The sequence below is a fragment of the Felis catus genome, chromosome B3 (genome assembly GCF_018350175.1).
Source record: "Felis catus isolate Fca126 chromosome B3, F.catus_Fca126_mat1.0, whole genome shotgun sequence".
Classification (NCBI taxonomy): Eukaryota; Metazoa; Chordata; class Mammalia; order Carnivora; family Felidae; genus Felis; species Felis catus.
The window spans coordinates 93,364,156-93,388,561 of record NC_058373.1 but is presented as its reverse complement, the minus strand read 5'-3'; the positions used below and the strand labels follow the sequence as shown (position 1 = coordinate 93,388,561).

Sequence of the window (24,406 nt, the reverse complement as noted above, 5' to 3'; positions counted from 1 at the left end):
ATGCAGCCATAAAAAATGAAATCATGCCATTTGTGACAACATAGATGGACATTGATATGCTAAGTGAAATAAGTCAGAAAAAAACAAATGCCATATTATTTCACTTATATGTGGAATCTAAAAATCAAAACAAACAAACAAGACTCTTAAATATAGAAAATAAACTGGTGATTGCCAGAGAAGAGGTGGGTGGGGGAATAGGCAAAATAAGTGAAGTACAAACTTCCAGTCATAAAATAAGTTACAGAGATGAAAAGCACAGCATAGAGAATATAGTCAATAATACTGTAATAATGTTATACAGTGACAAATTGTGACTTTAATTATTGTGGTGAGCACTGAGTAATGTATAGAACTGTCAAGTCACTAATGTGGGACACCTGAAACTAATATAACATGTCAACTATACCTCAATGATAATTTTTTTTCAAAAAAGAATTGAAAGAAAGAATAAATGAATCAATGTGGGGGTGGGGGCAGTGGGGAGAATCTGAAAGTGTCTAGAAATTAAGAGCTTTATTTTTATTTTAATGTTTATTTATTCTTGAGACAAAGCAAGAGAGACAGTGGGAGAGGGGAGAGAGAGACAGAGGGAGACAGAAGATCTGAAGTGGACTCCAAGCTGATAGCAGAGAGTTTGATGCGGAGCTCGAATTCATGAACCATGAGATCATGACCTGAGCCAAAGTCAGATGCTTTACTGACTGAGCCACCTGGGCGTCCCAAGAGCTTTTTTTTAAAAGCTAGAAAAGCCTAAGTTTTCAAAAAAACAAACAAAATATAATTGCATGTATATATTAGTTTTTAAGTAAGTTCTACCCCCAATGTGGGCCTTGAGCTTACAATCCTGAGATCATGAGTCATACGCATTACTGACTGAGCCAGCCAGGTGCCCCAAACAAACTAAATATAATTTCAAATTATATTTATATAAATGTATTATATAAATTTATATAATATCAATTTAACAAATCATATAAAATCAATTTAACAAATTTATATATTATCAAATTATATAAATATAATTTCAAATAAAAAATACTCTAGAACAAGAATCATATCTTAATCATCTTTGTATTCACAACATGTGGTACAATACATAATATAGTACACTACAGTTACTGAGGGTCCACATAATCTGCAGAATTATGACCATTTTATAAAACTGAGTAAGACATTAATTTTAACATTTATTCATTTTTGAGAGTGAGAGAGACAGAGCATGAGCAGGAGAGGGGCAGAGAGAGAGAGGAAGACACAGAATCCGAAGCAGGCTCCAGGCTCTGAGCTGTCAGCACAGAGCCCAATGCGGGGCTCGAACTCATGGACCGCAAGATCATGACCTGAGCCGAAGTCGGACACTCAACCAACTGAGCCACCCAGGCGCCCCAAGACATTAATATTTTTAATCATTCAATAAATATTTGAATGACTCCCACAGGCCAGGCATTGGGTTGATAATACAGCTATGACCAAGATAGACATAATCTCTATAATCATATAGCTACTATTTTCACGGGGGAAAAAGACAACAAATAAATGAATAAGTAAAAGAATGACATATTATGATTAAGAACAAACACACACACACACACACACACACACACACACACACACACACGAGGAAATCACAACATAGGGAGAGCTAACTTTTGATAGCTTAGAGTGAAACTTTTTGAAGTGTAACATTTCAGCAAAGACTTGAAAGATGACAAAAACCATCAAGCATGGGGGCACCTGGGTGGCTCAGTCAGTTAAGAGTCCAACTTCAGCTCAGGTCATGATTTCTCAGTTCATGAGTTCAAGACCTGCATCAGGCTCTCTTCTCTGTCAGCAGAGAGCCTGCTTCAGATCCTCTGTTTCCCTCTCTCTCTGCCCTTCCCCCCGCCCCCCCCACCCCCACCGGTTCTCTTTTTCTTTCCCAAAATAAATAAATAAACTTAAAATATAATAAAAAATAAATAAAAACCATAAAGCATGTTTAAAGAGATTGGGGTAAGATCAGAGACAGTACAGAAATTTCTGAAAAAATATCAAGGCTATGAACAGAAGAAAAAAGTCTTACAACTTGACAGGATTGAAACTTATCATAGAAAGTCTTCAAAACTCAATACAGTAGACTATTCAGAGATACTAAGTTAGAGTATCATGAGATGGGGTTCAAAATCTGCACTTTTATCCTCCTTTAATAAAGGAAACCAGAGCTCCCTGGAGAAATGATTGATTCCATGGCTGGGACATGAAAAATATTAAATGAGCATAAAATACCCTGTGATGCAAGATGGAAAGTGTTCAAAAGGAAAAAAAAAAAGTGCATGTCCAAAAGAACATAGGTGCCATCTTAAAAGAGCTCCCAATGGCCAAAGTTGGAATAATCTGAGCAAAAAATTAATAATGTAACACCGGAATGCAGCCCATAGATAAAAATAAATATCTATTAGTCCATATTGATACAAAGAATTGAATAAATTGGAGAGAAGAAATAGCTTTTCACTACAAAAGAATTCACATTAACAAATGTAAAAGAAATGAGAGAAAGGAAACAATGATTAGGAAAATACCACAGAAATTGCTATTGCAAGCAAGAACCATCATTGGAAAACAGAGAGGATAACAGTAATTCTAAAATGCAGAAACTGGGAAGACATCACTTTAACCAAGTCAAAATTAACAGCAACAGCCGTAAGACAAATCAACATCATGTATTCTCTGATACCATGCCCTAAGAAAGGTACGGTATCACTTCTGGAGTATTCTTGCCAAAAAGGCATAACCTCACTCCGATGTTTTCATTAGAAAACATCAGACACACCCAAACTGAGGAATATTCTACAAAATAACTGCCAGCTACTTTTTTTTTTTTTTTTTAATGTTTAGGTCTTTTTTTTTTTTTTTTTTTTTTTTTTTTTAGAGAGAGCATGCAAGTGGGGAAGAGGGGGAGGGAGGGAAAGAGAAAGAGAGAGACAGAGAGAGAGAGAATCCCAAACAGACTCAATGCTTAGTATGGAGCCCTACGAGGGGTTTGATCCCATGAACCACGAGATTATGACCTAAGTCAGAAATCAAGAGTCAGATGCCTAACCAGCTGAGTCACCCAGGTGCCCCTGGCATTTACTCTTAAAAGCATCAAGGTCATGGAAGACAAGAAAATACTGAGGAGCTATCACAGATAGGAAGGACTGACACATGACAACTAAATGCAATATGAGATCCTGGACCAGACAGACCCTGGAACTGAAAAGAACAGTGGTGGGTAAAGTGACAAATTCAAGCCAAGGTCTACAGAGTAGTTACTAGTATTGTACCAATGTCAATTTTCTGGTTTTATCAATTTTATTATGGTTCTATGTTAACATTAAGGGAAGTTGAGCAAAGGATAGAGATTACAATTTTTGCAAATTTCCTGTAAGTCTAAGTTATCTCAGACTTTATTTAAAAAAATTTTTTTTTAATGTTCGTTTATTTTTGAGAAAGAGTGAGAGCACAAGCAGGAGAGGATGAGAGGAAGAGAGAAACATAGTATCTGAAGCAGGCTACCAGCTCTGAGCTGTCAGCACAAAGCCCAACATGGGACTCAAACTCATGAAATGTGAGATCATGACCTGAGCCAAAGTCAGATGTTTAACCAACTGAGGCACCCAGGTGCCCCTCAAAATAAAACTTTAAAAGAACCCTGAAAATACAAACAATTTAAAAACCACTTATACTATGTACAAATTTAGTACTTTTAACAAACTACTTTAGGTTTCTTATGCACACTCACATCTGAAAACTACTAATGTAGAAAAAAACTCCTCCAACCAAGGTAGGCATGTTTAAGAAATGTAGTCTTGATGTCAAATTAAATACTAGAATGGCAAACTGATCTGGCCCCATACAAAAGTTCTTATATTCTCAACTGTTAATAAATGGAAAGACATTTTACTTACCTTTATATCACTACCTGGTGTGGCACTAAGAGCCAAGATTCTAAAATGATCTGTGTATTTGACTAGTTCTCTCACAACCTTAAAAAAAAAAATTTTTTTTTAATTTCATCTATCCAATACAAAAATATCAGTGATTCTGTTAAACAAGCTATTATATTGTTCCAATGTTCTATTATCATTATTCCTTATTCAGAGTATTGATGGGCTAAGGGATGGAACTATCATTAGTCACATTACCTGAAAAGCAAATAATTCAAGTTCATACTCTACACCAATCAAAAACACTTTAGGGATTCTTATATACATAAAGCTACAATGTCAAGACCTAATTAGAGGCAAATCGAAATAATGAGAGCTAATTCAAGGGCAAATGAAAGAAGGAGAGTCAACTCTCTGTGGTCTGGGCCACAGTTTAGCTTTACAGCTATATCTGTATACACACTTACCAGATTAAGATAAGTCATAACATAAAAATGGAAAAAAAATACCAGTATGAATTTAGATTTGAAATGGAAAAAAAAAAAAATGTTTTAGGAAAAGACTTTAAAAACCCACCTCTCCTTTTAAATTCTAACACATTTTCTCAGTGGCACCAAAGCATCATTCTAGACTTTGCAGTATGATTTCAACCCACCCCTTCTGGTATGATTAATATTGGATATTTCACCAGATTCCCATATACCCCTTTACATGTGGTCCTTATATAGGCAAAAGGACCCCTAAGTAAACTCAACTGCAGGAACAGCTCTCAGTACCCCAGATTTCCACATTAGATATAGGAAACAGTTAAACCAGATTATCTAAAAACTGCTCTTATTTCAACCTATGTCAAGGATGAATTCAATGAGATACTGAATTTGGACTAATCTCAAAAAACATTATTTTTTTTAATATAATAGAGAATACACAAAGATAAAATATCATACTTAATGTAGAATTGTTCTAAAAACTGATGCAAGACAAAATGTCCCTAGTACACTATTCTTATGAAAGCGGGATTCTCAAGCATTTTGTAGAAGAGGAAATGATGCTGTGTTTGTAACCCAGGAAGCTACATTCTTCATGGACTTGGTGTGCCTGTTGGACTCTATAATATTGAATACAGCGTAAACACTAAGGGGTATTTGGATATTAATGAAGTCAGTGTATGTCTCTTTGTACTCAATAAAAGCATCAATATTGTAATTAAAAAAATTAACAATGCTAGAAGTTTTTTGCAAATAAAATAAATGAGTTAAAGTTGCTGAGTATTAGTAAATCTACAAAGTAAATTCACAGACTTAAAATTAAAATTTTTAAATGCCCCTCTCAAGCAGAAACATTAACACATTGGATATTAACTTGGAAAAATATTAATAATATATATATACACACACACATACATACGTGTGTATATATATATATACACACACAGATATATATGTGTGTGTGTATATATATATATATCCATTTCCTTCTTAAAATCAACTCTAAGAAAGAGTACTATTCTCTTCAGAAGATAACAAAGAGATATAATACAATAACACATAAAGTCCCCAAGGAAACTACAAATGCACAAACTGGCAGTAAAATTCATCTCTTTGCACTAAATAAAATCAATTTTCACTTGTATTCTTACTCTATACCTTCTCCTGATATCACCAGCTTATAGTTTTAACTACCTACCACCTATATGCTGGTAATTTCCAAATCTGTATCTCCAGCTCAGAACTCCCCACTGAGATTGAAACTTGTCTCCCACTGCCCACTGGGCCTTGATAGCTAGATTCCTCACAGACACTTCAAACTCAACAATCTAAACTGCACTCATCTTTCCACAGTACTCAAATCTTCTGTGTCTCCAGAACTGTCCATCTCGACTAGAAGCACAATCTTCCAAGTCAGACACTTGGGAGTCATCCTAAATTGCTCCTCTCTCTCATCGTACACTCTACTTTTAGTCTTCTCTCTTCTAATCTCTTTTAAATCTTAAGTATCACCCCAGTAAACACTTTTCAATGAGTCTCCACTACCTACATCCCCGGTGTCCTACAAACAACATTCAAACTGCTAAGCATAAAATACAAATGCCTTCATGACCTGGACTTCAAGTACCTCTCCAGCCATATCCCACCTCTTCACCTCTGTAATTCATATTCATGTGCCTTAAACAGAAGGCACTGTGTTAGGTATGTCCCATACATTATGTCAATCATTCTTGGTAACAACTCTTGACAGTTAAGTATGATTTCTACCTAGCCGCCAAGTAATGATACTGCATATCCACTACCAATCTTTGGATTATTATCTTACTTCCAAAACTCACCCATAACCTTATTTTGGATCACTGCCTCAATCAGGACTAGGCTTTCATCATCTACACCTGACACTAATGGTCTTGTCAAGAATTAAAAAAAAAAAAAAAAAGACAGCACAGACACTGATTTGAATGAAGCAGTTCCTATCATCATCTATTCGGAAATAAGAGGCTGTTTCATAATGATAACACATCAATAACTTCCATCAATAAGTATTCACCAAAATACTCGTTAACAATATATTCACAGTACAAAATACTTTTAAACAAAATATTACCTGGCAATAAGCATAGTTTCCAAGAGCTTTATGAGCTTCATCAATAACTAGACACTTTATTTCAGCAGCCGGACAAGCTCCTCTAGAAAGATCATTTACCATGACTTGAGGTGTAAGAAAAAGGACTCTCTTACTGCGCCATATTTCCTTCCTGGTTAAAGCTTGAGTAGATCCTGTAAATAAAAGTGACATCCTACATTCTAAACACCAAGGCTATTATCTTTAAAATATTTATAAACAATCTGGCCTAATTTCAGAATGCAGCCCTGCTTTGGTAATCTGCCTTCAGACAAAAACAATTTAACAAGTCATGGAAATGTTACGTTTTAAACTCTGCTGTGACCCAAATGTCAACTCTGGCTAAAAACAACAAAACTAGCCTGTCTTTAGAGAATTCCTACCAAAATGGCATAATAGCTGCAGAGAAGTACCTTCTTCAACTGGGAAATCTTTCTGGGGAAGAAAGTCAGAAAACCTCATGTTCACTTACCAGTGGGGTATACACAATCAATCGCTTCAAAATGCTCAAACTACGGGGAGTCTCCGAAAATTGAATAAATCAGCCCTTTTCGTTAGGGCCAGACTTGCTACAAGTAGATAATGCCTTAAGGGAGAAGATGTAAAATACGGATATTGTGATCTGGGGCCTATTCCACATGGGTCAGGAATTCCTTTACTTCCATTTCCACCAGAATGCGTGCTCTTAATTTCAAATTAGCCCATTCTTTCTAAAGTACCTGTCATTTCGGCCATGTGGGACTGCGGGATACCCATCACTCGGTAGCAAGCCTCTATCTGCTGTGTCACCAAAGGTTTCGTGGGGGCCATGAAGACCACCTTGCCGGAAGGAAACCAGCGGTAGAAATTGTACATGACCACGGCGGCAATAAAGGTCTTTCCCAATCCAGTCGGCAGACACACCAGCGTGTTGCAAAACAGAGAGGTCCGGGCAATGTGCAGCTGGTAGTCCCGCACTGGGCAATTAGTTGGGTAAATCCACAGGGCGCCCGCTGAGGTGCAGAAACCGCCATTCTCTAGACTCAGCTGCCGCTCTGCCTCGTACACTGCAACCAGCAATACATCATCGTCCGACTCCGGCGGAACCTCGGCAACCTCTACCGCTGGAGGACAACGTGCCCTGGAGATGCCAGGGCTCTGAGGCCGCTCAGGTCCAGAGTTGCAAGCCGGAGCCCCTGCGGATCGAGAAAAACTTGAGCCCCACGTCTGGAAAAGCGTTCTTTGCCGTCCGCTCATTAGGCCGACAACCACCAAACGCTTCTCTCGGACACTAGCAGTTGCAGCTGCTCAACCGCCATTCGGCTCCACATCGGTTACCTTCGCACACAACAGTGGAACGTGAAGGCGGGGCTGCAGCCGGTTCATCTAGTTGAAAATACCGCCAGTGAGTTTGCGTTGGAAATATAATTGGCTGGCTTCCCGGAAACTCTCGCGGCCTCCCGGAGACGCATGCGCATTGTTAAGGAGTTAGTCTAAATGTGGTCCGTAGTTAATTTCTTTACAGACTCTAAATCTAAGTTCCGTTCCCAAGGACTGTGTGTGTCCGGGCCTCATCGCTAAAGTGATACTGCTTAAAAAGATAAAAATAAATAACCTTGAGATACTAGGAACAACAGATACCCATATTTTTGTGAATTTAACGTTTTTGAGTGTCTAACATTCCTTATTGGCTGTGTTTTTAAATCAGAAGATGAGGTGAAAAGGATTTAGGTAGAATTAAATATCTAGTCTTATTTCTTTATCCAAACTGAGAAAAAAAAATGTCTCTTTTTCACAATATTTGGAGAGGCAACCCGTTATGTTAATAGTTTTATTGTTAAGAGTGAATGGTTTGGTCCTGTATTCATCGGGAAATCCAAAAGAAAAAAGTTAGGTTTTCCTGATACTCCACCATTACATCTTCATAAATGATACAGAGCAGTAAGCGTCAGTGTGGTATTATTCTATTCTAGCAATAGCTTTCTACCTCAGACTTGGATATGATTCCCGACTTCACTCTAAAACTTGGCAGCTTGGAGTAACCTCTCTAAATTTGTTTCCTCGTGTATTGAGAAAAAGTACATTCACCTGAAGTTGTTTTGAACATTGATAACGTCACCCTCATCAGCAAGCAGTATCCTGCGTGTAGCTTCTTTACAACCGTTTTATTTGCTTAAGTTTCTTGAACTTGCTTTTAGACAAACTTTCTCGTGTGTTTTTATTTCTTGGGCAGGGAAAGTGAAAAGTTGTATTTTAGTTTAATTTGTGTGAGTTTTAAAAGGGAGATGGTGGGGCATATGTTGTTCTGATGGACAAGCCAATTCAGGTGTGAATTTTTAGGCTAAAACTAGATAGAATGAAATTAGATTCTGACTGCTGTTGTTTTCTTGAACCAGGTAATACACAGGCCTTAAAGGCATAGAAGCCCTTCGGTAATACACAAATGGGGGTAATGGCTAGTAAATAAAAATCACTACCAACTTTGGTCACCTCACAATGGTTCCAATTAAAAGCAGATGACAGTTTTAGGTCATCCGCATAGTCCGCCACAAGGACCCCATCAACTGGTTTATTCCCGGACTCAACAAAGAAGCCCTCAAAGCACAGCCTTGACATCACTCAAGGACCGGCCCCAATCCCGACGGGTAGCGCCGTGACCCCGCCTCCCCGAGCTCTAGGCGGAGCCCACGCCACGCCCCAGGGGCGGGGCAATGCTGAACCGAGGCGGGCTGGCTCAGTAAAGCAGAGGCAGCGGGGGAAGATGGCGGCGGCTGTTCCACAGCGGGCCTGGACCGTGGAGCAGCTGCGCAGCGAGCAGCTCCCCAAGAAGGACATTATCAAGTTTCTACAGGACCACGGTTCAGATTCGGTACCAGAGGCGGCGGGGCGGCCGGGCTGGTGCTGCTGAGGGACGCCTCACCCCCCCGGAGATGCCCGTACATTCCGTATTCCTCCGTGCCCCCGCCCTCGTCCTCCCGCGGCCTGTGGCCTGGAAGGCCGGAGAGGCCTCGCGTGCGCCGCGGAGCCATGCTCCCGCCTTCCCGGGCTGCCTCGTTTGGGCGGAGGGAATGGCTTTATTTCTTGGGGCAGGCAGGCAGCAATTGCATAATTAGAACCTCCTTGGGCGCGTTGAGTGAGGGTGGAAACCATGAAAAAAAGAAAACAAAAACAAACAGGAGATACTGGGGTTTGGGACTAGTGCCTGAGGACTGGGGACCTGGATGAGACCCTTACAGGGGAGTAGGCCATTAGGGAAATGAGAAGGATTGTGAATATTTTTGTGGGAACGGTATGTGCAATTTGCTTTTCTCATCAGTTACTAAATACTGAACGCTAGTGCGTGTAATTTTTAAAAATCTGTAATTGCGGGTTAACTTTTTAAAATTTCTACTCTTCACATGACCTTTCCACCCTTTATACTTAGGGGAGTTACATGCGCATTTAGGGTAGTGTCTCCCATTGTTATAAACAAACTTAAGAAATGTATTTGGCATTCTTTATACTGTACGCGCTGCATTTTTCAATATAGTCTCCATCTTAACTGTGGTCATAAGTGTTTGTTTTTTTTGCTTTTTGGGTTGTTTTTTTTGTCAGACTTTTCCCTTTGGAAATTAAGACCATGCCTCTCTTAAACTGCTGAACCACTGTATAATTTGTGCTCGCTGCATCCCCCCCCCCCCCCCACTTACGGGAAATAGAAGCAGCAGTATGATTTCTCTACAATTTTTAATTTAAGTTCTAAACTTGGATTTTAAAAAAATTTTTTTGGCTTCTGTGAGGATTGTACTTTATTTTCATTTTGAAGTGTCTTGAAGAGGAGGAGATATAGTTACTCTCTAGCTTCCGGTTCCATATACCCATAATAAGTATCCTGGCATCAGCTAATATTTATACATCGATAGCAAGAACTACGCTTAGTGTTTGGGGATACAGGATAAAAAGAAAGACCATGCCATTCTAGTGGAATTATTTTCTCTTAAGTCAGTTCATATTTCAATTGGAACAATAGAATAAACTAGGCATATCATTTGTTAACATTTAATGCCTCAGTACTGTACTTCATCAAATTGTTACAGAACAAATCATCCCAATGTGGAATCTAACCTCAAACTGGCCCACATGGGACAATTTCAAGAGACTGGAATTATCAGAGTATTTTTTAATGCATTAACCTTTTTGAGTGCATATTATCCAGTATTCATTCACATACTTAAACCTATATTTGACAATCACTGTTCTATTGATCATAAGATATCAAGGAGATGTATATATTTTGGATTTCTTTTTGGAATCTTGCTAAAGAAATCACAAGAGTGCTAAAGCAACTTATTACTTCCATTTAATCAAAATAGCCTTTCCCCAGCCACCTTTATCATTTAGAACATTTCTCTAAGAGGGGAAGAGGAAAAAGCAGAGGAGAAAAAAATACAATAGTGATAGTATTAGAAAAGCTGCCTTATCAAAAGATGATGCCAGAAGAACTTTGAGAAAGTAACAAAAATGATGATTCAAGGGCCAGAAGGCAGAAAAGGAAGCAGAATAAAATAAGGAAAACAAAGACATGATTTTGAGATGAAGTTACAATTTGATGACTCAATATTCAATAGTAGTATTTTGTTGTCCATCTGCCAATTTAGTCTTTTATTTGAGATAAATGGAATTATATTACTTTGAATTATTAAGTACATTATGTTATTAGTCCCAATAGCTAATACTGAGTTCTGACCATGTGACAGGCTGTACATAAAAGGCATTAAGTGGATTGTTGCATTTGTCCTTAGAACAACCTTCTGACATAGATGCTGTTATTAATCTTCCACTCTGATACAGAAACGGAGTCTTTAGGAAAACTTACTCCCTCGTCTAAGATCAGATAGCTAGGATTTTAACCCAGATGATCTGACTCCTCAGCCCATATACTTAACCACCATATATCCAGCGTTAGCTAATAATGCTTCCCGGTCTGCTAAGAATGGGTTACAGATTTGTCAAGACAGCTATGCCCAATGGTTTGAGGCTCCCAGGGCCATGGCCTACCGGTAGCAGCATTGTCCAGTCACCAGAGTGTACTTGCTGTATAAATGTTCTGTGAATTCCATAATGGGAAGGAAAAGGGTTAGAATGCAACAGTGTGATCTACATATTATAGTTCCACTCTTGTCAATTTTTATAAGTAATATTTTTAATCTTCCATAAATCTTTTTGTTATGAAGTAGGGTATAAATATGTTTATTTCATTTCTTCTGTCATTAGTAGTTCTATTGAAGGCATAATTGCTAACATAAAAGGGAATTTTCTAACATTTAGACCCTTATTACGTGAGGGAGATTATTCTAACCAGCTTTTTTTTTTTTTTTTTTTGTAGTTTCTTGCAGAACATAAGTTATTAGGAAACATTAAAAATGTGGCTAAGACAGCTAACAAGGACCATTTGGTTACAGCCTATAACCATCTTTTTGAAAGTAAGGTGAGTATTGTTACATTTTATTACCAAAATATTATTTTAAATATTTTATTTGCAAAAAGAAGGTTTAAACTTATTCCCAAAATATGTTTTTAAGTTTTTCCACCTGCAGTTTTTCTTAACTCTAGTCATAAGTGGACTAGCTGTCAAATCTAGCAAAGCTCATCTGTAGTATGGGAGGATGTTTTGATATTTTAAAAGGAACCAAATTCTTAAAAATAATTCCCTATAGTTTAAGACAACTAAGCACACTGAAAAGTTAAAATCCAAACTATTTCCAGATTAAACCAATGAATTTAAAATCTCAGACTGAGGCTGAGCCTTTAGAAAAACAAATTTTAAATTCTCCAGTATTTGTTCATTCTGAAATGACAAAGCAAAGAGTCATTATTAAGGAGTTTTGTGAATGGTATTCATATATGAGTCTGAGTTGCCTTTTCTAAAGATTTCATTTCAGAATTTATCTTGTAAAATACTTTGAGGGTCATATTTGTTGATTAAAATGAAGATTTTTCCTAGGCAGTTTCCATTTATTTACATTTGAATAAAGTAGCCTATATTCATGGCGCAGATGTTCATTCAATTGAAATGTTGAAAATCTAGATGTCCCTTCTAGCTTTTAACCTGTCCTGAATATGGTGAACATTTTCCTTACAGCGTTTCAAGGGTACTGAAAGTATAAGTAAAGTGTCTGAGCAGGTGAAAAATGTGAAGCTTAATGAAGATAAACCCAAAGAAACCAAGTCTGAAGAGACTCTGGATGAGGTTTGTGTAGAATATTATTTTATTTCTAATGTGAATTTGTTAATTTTTTTTTTCAACGTTTATTTTTGGGACAGAGAGAGGCAGAGCATGAACGGGGGAGGGGCAGAGAGAGAGGGAGACACAGAATCGGAAACAGGCTCTGAGCCATCAGCCCAGAGCCCGACGCGGGGCTCGAACTCACGGAGCGCGAGATCGTGACCTGGCTGAAGTCAGACGTTTAACCGACTGCGCCACCCAGGCGCCCCAATGTGAATTTGATAAAAGTATTTGCTTACAGCACTGATTTCTCCTAGTAAGGAGTGGTGGAGTATGGGCACTTTTCAGTGAACCAAACACTGATTTGGAGTGTATTCTCCCTCTTAGGTGTACTAAATCATAAAAAACACCTAAGAACCAGTACTTTACAGTATAAGGCTTTCCTGTAAAACCTCTAGCTTTGTATTTTATATTTCCTCTATGTCTGACCAGAACTTCTGAGCTTCCAAAGCCATTTTAAGGTCCTGATTGTATAGCCAAGTTGGACTGAGTGAAAGATAATTCACTGTGACTATTTTTAGCTTTTTCTAATGTACACGCTATCCTTGGCAATAGGTATAGTCCAGGCTTGGCTGCAGGGTATGGAGTCATCTGTCTCATCTTTCCCAACATAGATTTTTACATTTTGGTACAAATGTTTGAAGAGCCATATTAAACCATTTCTGCAAATGGACAGCCTCAGTAGAGCCAAGGACAGCACTTAGAACAGCCACAGTAGAGCTGAATAATTACAATCGTAACACTTCTGATAATACCTTGCTAACTAAGCTCACTCATTCCTAGCACTTAGTATCAGTGATAATAATCCAATAGTAATAATATTCCTCAGGTCTTATAAAGAGGTGTGACCTAATGATGAAGGTGTATAGCATTTGGATATTTGTGGACAGAGTATAAGTTCAGGTACAGAATTACAGAAGTTTATACAACTAAAGCTAGTTAATTTACATGGTATTTTCCTGTTGATTGAAAAGCACAAATTAATATTTATGGATATGTATTCACACTAAAGGAGTTTTGAGGTTTATCACATCCAATATGATTTGACAAATTTTTTTTTTTTAATTTTTTTTTTTACGTTTATTTATTTTTGAGACAGAGAGAGACAGAGCATGAACGGGGGAGGGTCAGAGAGAGAGAGGGAGACACAGAATCTGAAACAGGCTCCAGGCTCTGAGCACAGAGCCCGATGCGGGGCTCGAACTCACGGACTGCGAGATCATGACCTGAGCCGAAGTCGGATGCCCAACCGACTGAGCCACCCAGGCACCCCAAGATTTGACAAATATTGTACTGGGCAAACACTGAGCAGCTACTAAAGTAAATAAAGGTATAATAATTACTAAAAGGATTACAAAAGCAATTAGCAAAATAGTTTGCCTTCCAGAAAATTAGAATAAAGGAGGGATAAGGCAGCAGATAGTATATCATTAAGAGCTTAAGGAAAAGAGAGTTACAAATAAAAGGTTGTAAGGGCTGGAGACACTCTCAAAGAGATCTTGTGAGGATCCTAAACCATATCCCTTTTTTAAAGACCTCTTTTTATTTTATTTAACTGGCAGGCCTGAACCCAGTAATGTACTCTGACTGTCTTTCTAGCACCTGGATTCCATAGCTAATACTCGGCTGATTCCTGCTGTCTACTTTCTGTGTGCTTTGGAGCTGCAGAGTGAACACTGTGAAGAAAAATAATCATAAGCTGTTTATTGGGTTGGGCATAAATTCATGCTTCATATCAGCCAAGCATGATTTCTAATTTCACTGTTACTCAGCAACTTTTATATTATCTCTTGCTGCATTCCTCATCACATTGCCCACATAAACTACTGGACACTTCTCGCACAAGTTCTCAGTCCTCATACTCCTTCACCATTGTATCATTTTATACTCCTATTTTACCAAAATGTTATCATAGCTGTAACCATTTTCTTCTTCCTACCTTAGAATTAAAGATTCCTGAATCTTTAATGTTTTCCTTCTCATGTCTCCCTCAGGACTAATGCTCTCAAACATCTTTTCAAACCTTTTAAATCTTTCGAAATCTTTTTTTCAAATCTTCATTCCTTTTTGATTCTCAGGCATTCCAAGTCCTCAGACCTGAAGTATTGGAAAAATCATTGATCTGCCTTCATTCTCTTTCTTCCTCCATTTAGCCCCAAAATATTTATTCTAGTAAAATGTGTAAGTTTTACTTAAGTAAAATAGTATTTTGCAAACCATACCCTGCTCAAAAGTCTTCAGTAATTCTGTACTGTTTAGAACTGTGCTGTTCCGATACAGCAGTCCCTAGCCTTATGTGGCTACTGAGCACTTTGTGGCAACTCCAAATCAACATGTGCTTTCAGTGTAAAATACGCACTCTGTTTCAGAAGCTTGGTATGTTTTTTTTTTTTTACAAAAGAATATATAATCTATCTTTTATATTGATTAAATACTGACATGTTATTTTGAGTGTGTTGGTTTTATGTGGCAGCCAGACAACGTAAAATCATATTTGTGGTCCTCATTGTATTTCTGTTGGACAGCATTATTGGCATTCAAAGTTTTCCGGTGTCTGCCCAGCTCCATATTTACTACTTGGGTAGAAACATTCTTCTTTAACCACAAATGTCTGCTCATTGCCTATTAAACTGCCCCTTCTCACTCTCACACTTTTATTTCTTATTTAATGTGTCTTTCTCTTTAACTCCCTATTTGTCAATTCAATGTCACTTTTAAGAACCAGGTCATGGGCTCATCACTTCCTCTGAAGTTTTCACCATCCCAGACTTTATACTTAACTGCATAAATTCCTGTAGCACATGGTATCTATATCGTCTCTACCTTATTTATTTTAATGTAAAGAACCGTGTCTAATAGCTTTTACTGGACTTTAAATAAATCCTCGTCAGTATATTTTCTTTTATGTGTTTAATGTTAAAGTTTTCAAGTAGGAATGAATATTGGATGGGAGAAAATACAAGATGGTGCAGGAATTCAGGCTCAGCAGTCAGAAATGACTAAAAATACTTCAGCTAAAAATTGAGATTCATCCTGTACAGTTCCTCTGCATCTAATCATCACCAAATTCTGTTGATTTTGCAGTACATGTATCTCAAAACTATATCTGGTGTAGATCCAGACTACTATACTAACCTCTTCCTAACAGGTCTCCCCACTTCCACTTTGATTTCATATCCATCCCTTACTAGGTCACAGTGATCTGTTGGGGTGCCTGGGTATCTCAGTTGGTAGAGTGTTGGACTCTTGATTTTGGCTCAGGTCATGATCCCAGGTTCATGGGATTGAGCCCTATGCAAGGAGCCTGCTTGGGATCCTCTGTTGCCCTCTGCGCTTCTCGCTTGCGTGCTCGCGCTCGCTCTCTCTCTCTCTCTCTCAAATTAAAAAAAAAAAAAACCTGATTCTATAACTTCTGTGTTTAAAACTCTTAATTGGCTGTTCAGTGACCTGAAGATTTAAAACAAAACAGTTTCTTAACTTATGCTACCTATCTTTCCATCCTCATCTCATCCCATTGTCTCCTTCATTACTCCCTTGCAGACTATACTATTTTCAAGCTGTTCCCTGTTGTGAAAATGCTCTTCTCTGTTATAAACTTCGCATCTTAGCACCCTGTGCTTCCTCTTTAGGTCTCATAACCCACGTAATTATACACATGACTATATTCTCTTCTAGAGTGAGGGTCAGGACCCTGTCTGCACCCTATGTATCTCCAATTTCTAACACATAGAACATGTTCAAATATTTCTTGAAAGGATAATAGTAATAATTATGTAACATACTTTCATGTTTAGAGGCTATGATGTTATCCAGTTAACTGAAATCGTAATGTTTACTCTCAAAATTCTGAACTAAAGAAATTGCTGCAAAGCTAAGAAATTTTCTTAAAGCCAGGTCCATTCAGGCATACAACTCAGGTATAGCCTTGGGACTGATCTGACCTCTCACCATAAACCAATCAGGTTCTTGCAGTGAAACGCAAAATCAGATCAAATAACTAGAACAGCATTTCTTAAAGTGTGTTATATAGGTTCCAGAAGGTCCAGGTTGTTTTCTAACATCATCAAAACCTGTGCTTTCTGTCTCCTTGAAGATTCACAGTGCATGTTAGCTGATGACAGTTCTGAGAAATCATGCAGAAGAGAGGTATATTTAACTTTGTTTAACATAGTGTTTCTGAAACAATTATGGTAGACCCCTTTTTTTCTAACAGTGGTAACAATACTAAGCAATGAGTGGTCTGTAAAAGACACTTTGTGAAACACAGAAATGGATGCCATCCATGAGCAGACTGGCACCTTCACCATGAAGTCTGAGCCATAATCACCAATTTAATGGTTTTTTTGCATTATTCTAGTTCACGTAAGTATTTGACGTTAGTAATTACAAGGCAATAACAAAGCCCCAGCACAAATAATTCTTGCTCCTTTACTGACCATACTTACCATCCATTTACGTTTCAGTTTATCAGTAATAAAAACTTGCTTTTCTCACATGTTTGGAATCACTGCTGATTAGGTTAAGCCTTTAACTTTTAAAGAAGACCCAGATGATCCTGTTTTATTCTAGCATAATATGCCTATTGTAATTTTTTTAAATGTTTTATTAAATTTTGAGAGAGCACAAGTAGGGGAAGGGGGAGAGGGGACAGAGGATCCTAAGCAGGCTCTTTGTAGACAGCAGTGAGCCTGATGCAGGGCTCAAACTCATGAACTGTGAGTTCATGAACTGAGTTGAAGTCAGACACTCAACTGACTGAGCCACCCAGGTACCCCATGTTATGGTAATTTCTGTAGATAATTCTATTCATTGTGTGAATTTATTTTCAAGTTCAGAAACCAATAGAGCATTACTGTATTCATTCTAATTGGATATAATAAAATATTCAGTAATGTTCGTTATTGGTAACAACTCAAATCTTTTTTAAAAAAAGTCACAGTGTTTTATTTAATGCCTTATGATTTTATAGGAATTAAATAGTAATGATATTTCTGACCTTGGAAAATAACAGGATTTATTTTGTAATTTGTTAATTAACAGAATTTTGTCAAAAGAACATTGGTTTCCAGAGAGGCTAGAAGTTATTTGAAATTAGAGAGAGGCTATTTACTAACATTGTCATCACAGACTTGCAATGAGTTGGTGGGGTTTTTTTTTAACTCAGAGGTGAACCAGAAGGAAAATAGTTTGTTGCTAAATCTTTGAAACTCTGTGACCAGACTTGGGTCTCAGTTGGCAGTATTAGAACTCTCTTGGTCATCCTTCTAAAAAAGAAGGATATGAGTTAATAACTCTGTGTGTTATTTCTGTTTTTAGGGTCCACCAAAATATGTAAAATCTGTTCTTAAAAAAGGAGATAAAACCAACTTTCCCAAAAAGGGAGATGTTGTTCACTGCTGGTATACAGGAACACTACAGGATGGGACTGTTTTTGATACTAATATTCAAACGAGTAAGTCTAAATGTAATCTTAAACCTTTTTAGCTGTAAGGCATTGCAAAATATTTGTGTGGTACATGAGCAGTTGGCTGTACCTTTCTCTTGGCTGTCAGTTTTTCCAGAAGTCTTTGCACCTGTGATTTACTTGGAAGAGGTCTTCAATTCACTATTGGCTGGGTGAATAAATATCTCTTGGTAATTGGGAAGCAAAATATAGGGAAGCTTAGTCTAAACTTGGTTAATGTCCCAAAATGAGGCTTTCATATTTCAATGTAAAAGGGAGAATAGTGTGCTGTTTTAGTGGTGTAAATATAGGTCCCTCTCCTCTACCTTTTAGACCATAACTATATGTAAAGATAGAATTTTCTTGAGTTTTCTGAATTTTTATTTTCTTTTCAAATGCATAGTAAGTTCTAAAATCAATTTAAAGACTTAAGTCAACTGTTTTTCCAATGAAACTTAATTTCATCATGCATTATAAGGAAAATTTGTTTTACAGGTTCAAAGAAGAAGAAAAACGCCAAGCCTTTAAGTTTTAAGGTTGGAATAGGCAAAGTTATCAGAGGAGTAAGTAAAAAATGGCAATGAATCAACAGATGTTCTGGCACATGCTACTTGTGGTATGGTGCCATAAAGAATTAGGATTGGGGCTATGATAAAAAAAATCTTTGGAGTCTAACAAATCAAGTGCTATCATTGCTAACTGATCTGGCACAATTTTTCTGGGTCTCACTTATGGACAGTACAGCCTTCCTCAAGGTTGCTAAACAAATAGCTTAACTGTAGCACATAATATATAGTAGAGACTCATGTTATTAAATGCCTGCCCCTTTTAATATTTTTTTTCTTCGTAAAGTAATTCTTTGTCAGAAAGTTTGGCTTTCTAAATTTATCTTTAAGATTCTTGTAGGGGCGCCTGGGTGGCTCAGTTGGTTAAGCATCCAGCTTCAGCTCAGGCCATGATTTCTTGGTTCATGAGTTCGAACCCCACGTCGGGTTCTGTCCTGAAAGCTGAGAGCCTGGAGCCTGCTTCAGATTCTGTCTCCCTCTCTCTGCCCCTGCCCTGCTTGCGCTCTCAAAAATGAATAAACATTAAAAAAAAAAATTTAAGATTCTTGCAAAATGTTACATAGTTGTACTACTTATACATGGTAGAGAAAGGTAAAATACCTGTTTCACTGAATTACTCATAGAAGAAAGAGTTTGTTCTGAGTTTTTTCACCTTGCACAATTGAGGTTCAAACACCAGAAAATCTTTCAAACCTAAGGATGCCTTTTTTACCCACCCCTTCTTGTGAGAGGTAACAGGAGACTTTGAGAAAAGGGGAAGATAGGCTTGAGCTGCAGTGACCACTGCAGTGTATAAAAGGAGGTAATGGATAGTAGCACTGATTATCAGCTTCACTGAAGCTGTCATTCTAGGGCCCATTTATTATTAAATGGTCTTTATTCACAACATCAAACGTTGTAACTGACATACCTATTCACATGCATTTATGAGAATCCTCAATGTTATTCTTTGTACTGTGATAAGTACTAAAATACAACTCAATCGTATCCAGAGCCTAAAATAGCATGTAAAACATCTTCAAACTAAAGGTTTAGTTGAAAATAACCTTAACTGCTACCTGATTGTACCTAGTTGATACTAACTATATACCAAACTGATCAATTTTTCTATTCCTGTGACTAATTTGCTTGTGTATTTCTTCTAGTGAACCATATTCTTAGTTGCCATTATGTAACAGATCTCTATCCCTTAAGCTTTATGTGACTGACATTTCAACAGAGTATATGATATTAGTCATATCTTTGCATCCTGTTGATTTAACTGTTTTTGGTAACTGACTTTAAGACCCAAGGTGCCTGGCTGCCTTGGCTGGTAAAGCATGCAACTCTTTATCTTGGAGTTATGAAGATCTCTACCCCCACATTGGGGGTAGAGTTTAGTTAAAATTAATACATCTTTTTTTTTTTTTTTTTTTTTTTTTGCAATGAGGAAATAAAGGACCAAGATTCACCCAAGGACATTACCTTAGAATATAATGAAATTCAGAAGTGGAATGCTTTTTGGTATATACTGTTTTCTAGATTTACATGTAGTTTTTGCAAATTATCATTAGTATTTCATGTTCTTGCCTTTAGTGGGATGAAGCACTCTTGACCATGAGTAAAGGAGAAAAGGCTCGACTAGAGATTGAACCAGAATGGGCTTATGGAAAGAAAGGACAGCCTGATGCCAAGTATCCTTTTCTCCTTTGTGAGTAAAAACAAACAAAAACATGAAGACCACCTGAAGGTACAAAAGACACTATCTAGGTTAATTTCCAGATCAGGAATCATGTCCAGACCAGTATTCCTAATACTTAGATACTTCTGTGTAGACACCTCCAATAGAGACAGGAGTTAACATGTCTTAGTAGTACAAAGTATCCAAACCTGAGCTAGAATAGAATTTACATTTTTGTCCTCTTGAAATCAGTTCTTGATTTTTAAGAGCTAAATTGTGAGGTTTACGTTTTCATCTTTGAAAGGCAGTTGTTACTATTTGAAGGATTTACTTAAAGGAGTTAAGATGTCCAGTACAAACAACTATAGCAAATTATAGGATATAAATATGGCTCATGGTAATTTGATGCTGCAGTATAATTTCAGGCATTTAAATGGGTACTCAAAGCTTAGAAATGGAACATATGTTGGGGATTACTGGTTGTGAAATTTAAGGGGACCATGGGTCCACCATAGTGTAAGCATCTGTGATTACTACTAATGACAGTACTTTTCTGATAGGCCCAGTTTGTGAAAATTTAAAAAAAATAAAAAATAAAAAATAAACATGGCTCCTGACCATTATGATCAGAACAATCCAATAACTGAGAAGTTGTTTTTTCTTTTGTTGGTTCCATTCCCATTGTACTAGTTGGATTAGTTAAAGTAACTTTTAAAAAACTTGGAAGTTCTCTCCACTTGTATCAGTTAAAATTATTTAGGAATATAGCCCTCTTCTAAGCCTATCAAAATTAGATGGCCCAACGACAGCTGCCTCTCTCTCATGGAAGCATCTCAAAACCAATCAGATAAAAATAACATTTTTCTGAACTTGGCATCTTAAAAATCACAGCAAATATAAGGCACTACCTCATACGAAATTTGATTTAACATAACCTATACACCCAGCTAGATTGAAATCATGTCCTTGTTTTTGTTTTGTTTTTTTTAAAGCACTGAGTAACCATCTTCATTAGGGGGTGGCTAATTTGGGAGTACTGGTGAGGCATCCAGGTAAGGAAGATCCTAGTCCAAACTCAACTTGTCTTGTCAGCCTATACTAGTAGGTTATGATCACCATTCACAAAGATTCTTTGGGGAACCACTAGGCTAGTATGTGTTAGCCTCTCAGTCATTCATAAAGCCCTTCTCTTTGAGGTTAATACCAAATATCCATTAGATATAATGCTAATTTTAGACTGAGGATATTGGGAGTGAAGGAAGAAGCAATTTTTATCAAGTTTACCTTAACTTCTGCAACAGAATTCCACCAAATGCAAAACTCATTTTTGAAGTGGAATTAGTGGATATTGACTGAAATAGCAATGCTTCAGATGTAAAGACATCAGCAACAGTAAAACATGGCCTTGAAGAAATTTATGTAACTAATTAGAGCTGGTTACTATTGTAACGGAAGAGTCAACTGGAAAATTCAAGAATGCAGATACTGTTTACCCGATCCGCAACTTTTAATATATGTAATCCATTATAATTCCCTAAAGTTTGAAATATTTTACTACAGCTGTGTAAAATATTGGTTAAAGAGAACTGACTTTCCTTTTACCTCATGTTGTAAACTGAAAGGCTCAATAAAATGTATTCAGTGTCTTGATTTATTTGTTGTTAATAGATAATTGTTCTGATTACGTTAACCAGGACTAAAGTTTAATCAAAATAGGGAGTTATAGTAAAACTGTCCAGACAGCTTTTCCAGAGGCACACTCCTCTTTAAATAAATATTCCTGTATAGTGAGAAGACAAGCAGAGAAATGGAGCAAAAAGCTGTAAATGGTGTGATTTTAGCTAAATTCAAGAAAAGTATACTTCAAAACCAGTGGTCCACTAATAATGATAAAGTTAATATTGTTAGGTGAACCTGCCCCCAAATAAATTCATAACAATTAGTTAAGGAGTCTTAAGTTTTATTACAAAAATGAAGATGATCAGTTTGATCAAAATGAAAGCTTGCTCACAAGTTTTACATGAATATTCTAAATACAAAGTCTCCTGAAACAACATACTTTTGATATGATTTTCATTTTTTAAAAGGGATGCAAACACTCCATTTTTTTCATTTATAATCTCTATCCCAAGACATAGTATTTAATAGTGTATCTTTTCTGCAGTTAAATCCAAATTCACAAGGATAATTGAAACAGACAAAACCTTGTCATTAAAGGTTAAAAATCCATTTTTTTTTTTTTACAGAGGAGGTAAATCCTTAATAACCAGCCCTTATATATTTTCAGTATCTTGAACTACACTGACATGATTTCCAGTCAGTTTTTTTCCTACCCCTTAAGGCTACAAAGGATTTCTGTTGCAAATCCATTGCAAAAGAATTCTAGACCACTTAATGCAAAAAATCAAAAAAATAGTTCTCCAATAAAAAGTAAATTTTATAAATGGTAGGAAATAGTATCTGTGGTAAGCTACTAAGTGACATTTTCCCCTATTACTAAACAAATCATGTTACACAGAAAACAGGAAGACAAGTTATCAAATACAACAAGCTTATGCTATGTTTACATCCCTCATTAAAAAAAAATAATTTCATACTTTTAATACATTCCATCTGATATATTTTCCCATCAGGTTGGAGGGGGAGGGTAATACTGTCCATAATTCCACGGATTCTGATAATTGTACTGAAAGGAAAAAGCACATGTTAGCATGCTAAAACTGGCTCGGTTCCATTTATGAAAGTATAATTAAAGCATATACATTTAAGAAACCAGGCATGTGTTCAGTGCTAAAATTCCAAGACTTAACCACAAAAGACAATTTATTATACAGTCTGGAATAGAAGTAGTTGTTATAAAAAAAAAAAAAAGACTATCCTAATTTATTTTTAATTTTATTATTAAATAAATTATTCTAATTATTAAATAAAAAATTATTATTTTTATTTTCATTTTCGAATAACATCTACAAGCAAAAAATTCAATTAGGTGAACTCACTTGATACCAGGCACTATAATTATATGCCGCTTGATTTGCCTGTAAATCACCATCAATCATCTGTGTAGATGATGAAGTTGTGTCTTCTGTGTGAGCTTTCTTTTCCTCTGGTTCTTCTGACCTAAATACAAGGGAAAAAACTTTAAATTCCCACAGTAAGTACTTTTAAAACAAATGTATGCATGTTTACATTTGTACCTGTGTACATTTGTTTTAGTAAAGTTCTCAACTACTCAAGTTTTGTACAGTTTTTTTCAAATCGTGAATGTAAAGTATCTAAATTACCACAACTTGAAGGCAACATTTAAAAGTACGTATCTTTAGGGGTGCTGAGCGTCCGACTTCAACTCAGGTCATGATTTACAGTTCAGTTTGTGTGTTTGAACCCTGGGTTCAGCTCTGTGCTAACAGAGCAGAGCCTGGAGCCTGCTTCAGATTCTGTGTTTCCCTCCCTCTCTCTCTGCCCCTCCCCTACTCAGGCACGCTCTCCCCCCCCACCCCCCCCCGCCCCCTAAACAATAAACATTAAAAAAAAATTTTTTAATATTTATTTTTAAAGGCATTTTAGCAATGAAATGTCTTTTTAAGCATCATGAATCATTCTGAGCAAGAAGTTACATACCCATTTTCTGCTTTCCTTTTTAAAGAATCCTGTTCTTTCAGGAGTGTTTGATGTTCATCATAAGCATTCAGAAGCCTGAGAGGGAAGGAAAAATAACATCCTATGGAATATACAAAAGCCAAACTGTTAAAGTTTTAAAGTTTGGACTTACTTTCACTTGGTAACAAAAATATGTTGCAATGAACATAATTTTTTTTTTTTTTTAATGAACCTGCAAGCAAACCTCCTCCCAGCCACCTTTTCCAACTTATTTCCTCTTGGGAAACCACTGCTCTACACTTTCCTTCTCAGCCCATGTGGTTCAAATGGGGCTTCAGGGATTCAGAACTGGCCAACCACAGCACTATATAC

At 36.9% G+C, this 24,406-nt stretch overlaps 3 protein-coding genes across 11 annotated transcripts in view; 1 reads left to right on the top strand and 2 right to left on the bottom strand.

Moving 5' to 3' along the window:
- Positions 1-7,974, bottom strand: part of FANCM (FA complementation group M) — a 67,530-nt gene extending 59,556 nt beyond the window's left edge. For 2 of the 4 annotated variants that reach the window (XM_045059873.1, XM_045059874.1), the window contains exons 1-3: positions 7,241-7,974; positions 6,504-6,676; positions 3,930-4,007 (exon numbers count right to left, since the gene is read on the bottom strand). In XM_045059873.1, the coding sequence (XP_044915808.1) occupies positions 3,930-4,007; positions 6,504-6,676; positions 7,241-7,757 (768 nt within the window). In that variant the 5' untranslated portion in view covers positions 7,758-7,974. The remainder of the gene's footprint in view (positions 1-3,929; positions 4,008-6,503; positions 6,677-7,240) is intronic. The other 2 variants (XM_045059872.1, XM_045059871.1) reach the window with 1 other exon arrangement.
- A 1,236-nt stretch (positions 7,975-9,210) lies between these two features.
- Positions 9,211-22,084, top strand: FKBP3 (FKBP prolyl isomerase 3). 2 transcript variants are annotated; one of them, XM_004001428.6, is made up of 7 exons: positions 9,211-9,369; positions 11,866-11,967; positions 12,622-12,729; positions 18,082-18,217; positions 18,704-18,771; positions 20,350-20,447; positions 21,736-22,084. In XM_004001428.6, exons 1-7 carry the CDS (start codon positions 9,262-9,264, stop codon positions 21,788-21,790), a joined length of 675 nt encoding a protein of 224 aa, XP_004001477.2. In that variant the 5' UTR covers positions 9,211-9,261; the 3' UTR covers positions 21,791-22,084. The 2 variants fall into 2 exon arrangements, with proteins under 2 accessions (XP_004001477.2, XP_019688532.1); XM_019832973.2 differs by lacking the exon at positions 9,211-9,369 and adding an exon at positions 9,554-9,789.
- A 293-nt stretch (positions 22,085-22,377) lies between these two features.
- The window catches only part of PRPF39 (pre-mRNA processing factor 39), a 38,295-nt gene continuing 36,266 nt past the window's right edge, over positions 22,378-24,406 (bottom strand). For all 5 annotated transcript variants that reach the window (XM_011283218.4, XM_011283219.4, XM_011283220.3 and 2 more), the window contains 3 exons: positions 24,056-24,130; positions 23,434-23,554; positions 22,378-23,120 (listed from right to left, as the gene is read on the bottom strand). In XM_011283218.4, coding sequence (XP_011281520.1) covers positions 23,064-23,120; positions 23,434-23,554; positions 24,056-24,130 — 253 coding nt within the window. In that variant the 3' untranslated portion in view covers positions 22,378-23,063. The remainder of the gene's footprint in view (positions 23,121-23,433; positions 23,555-24,055; positions 24,131-24,406) is intronic.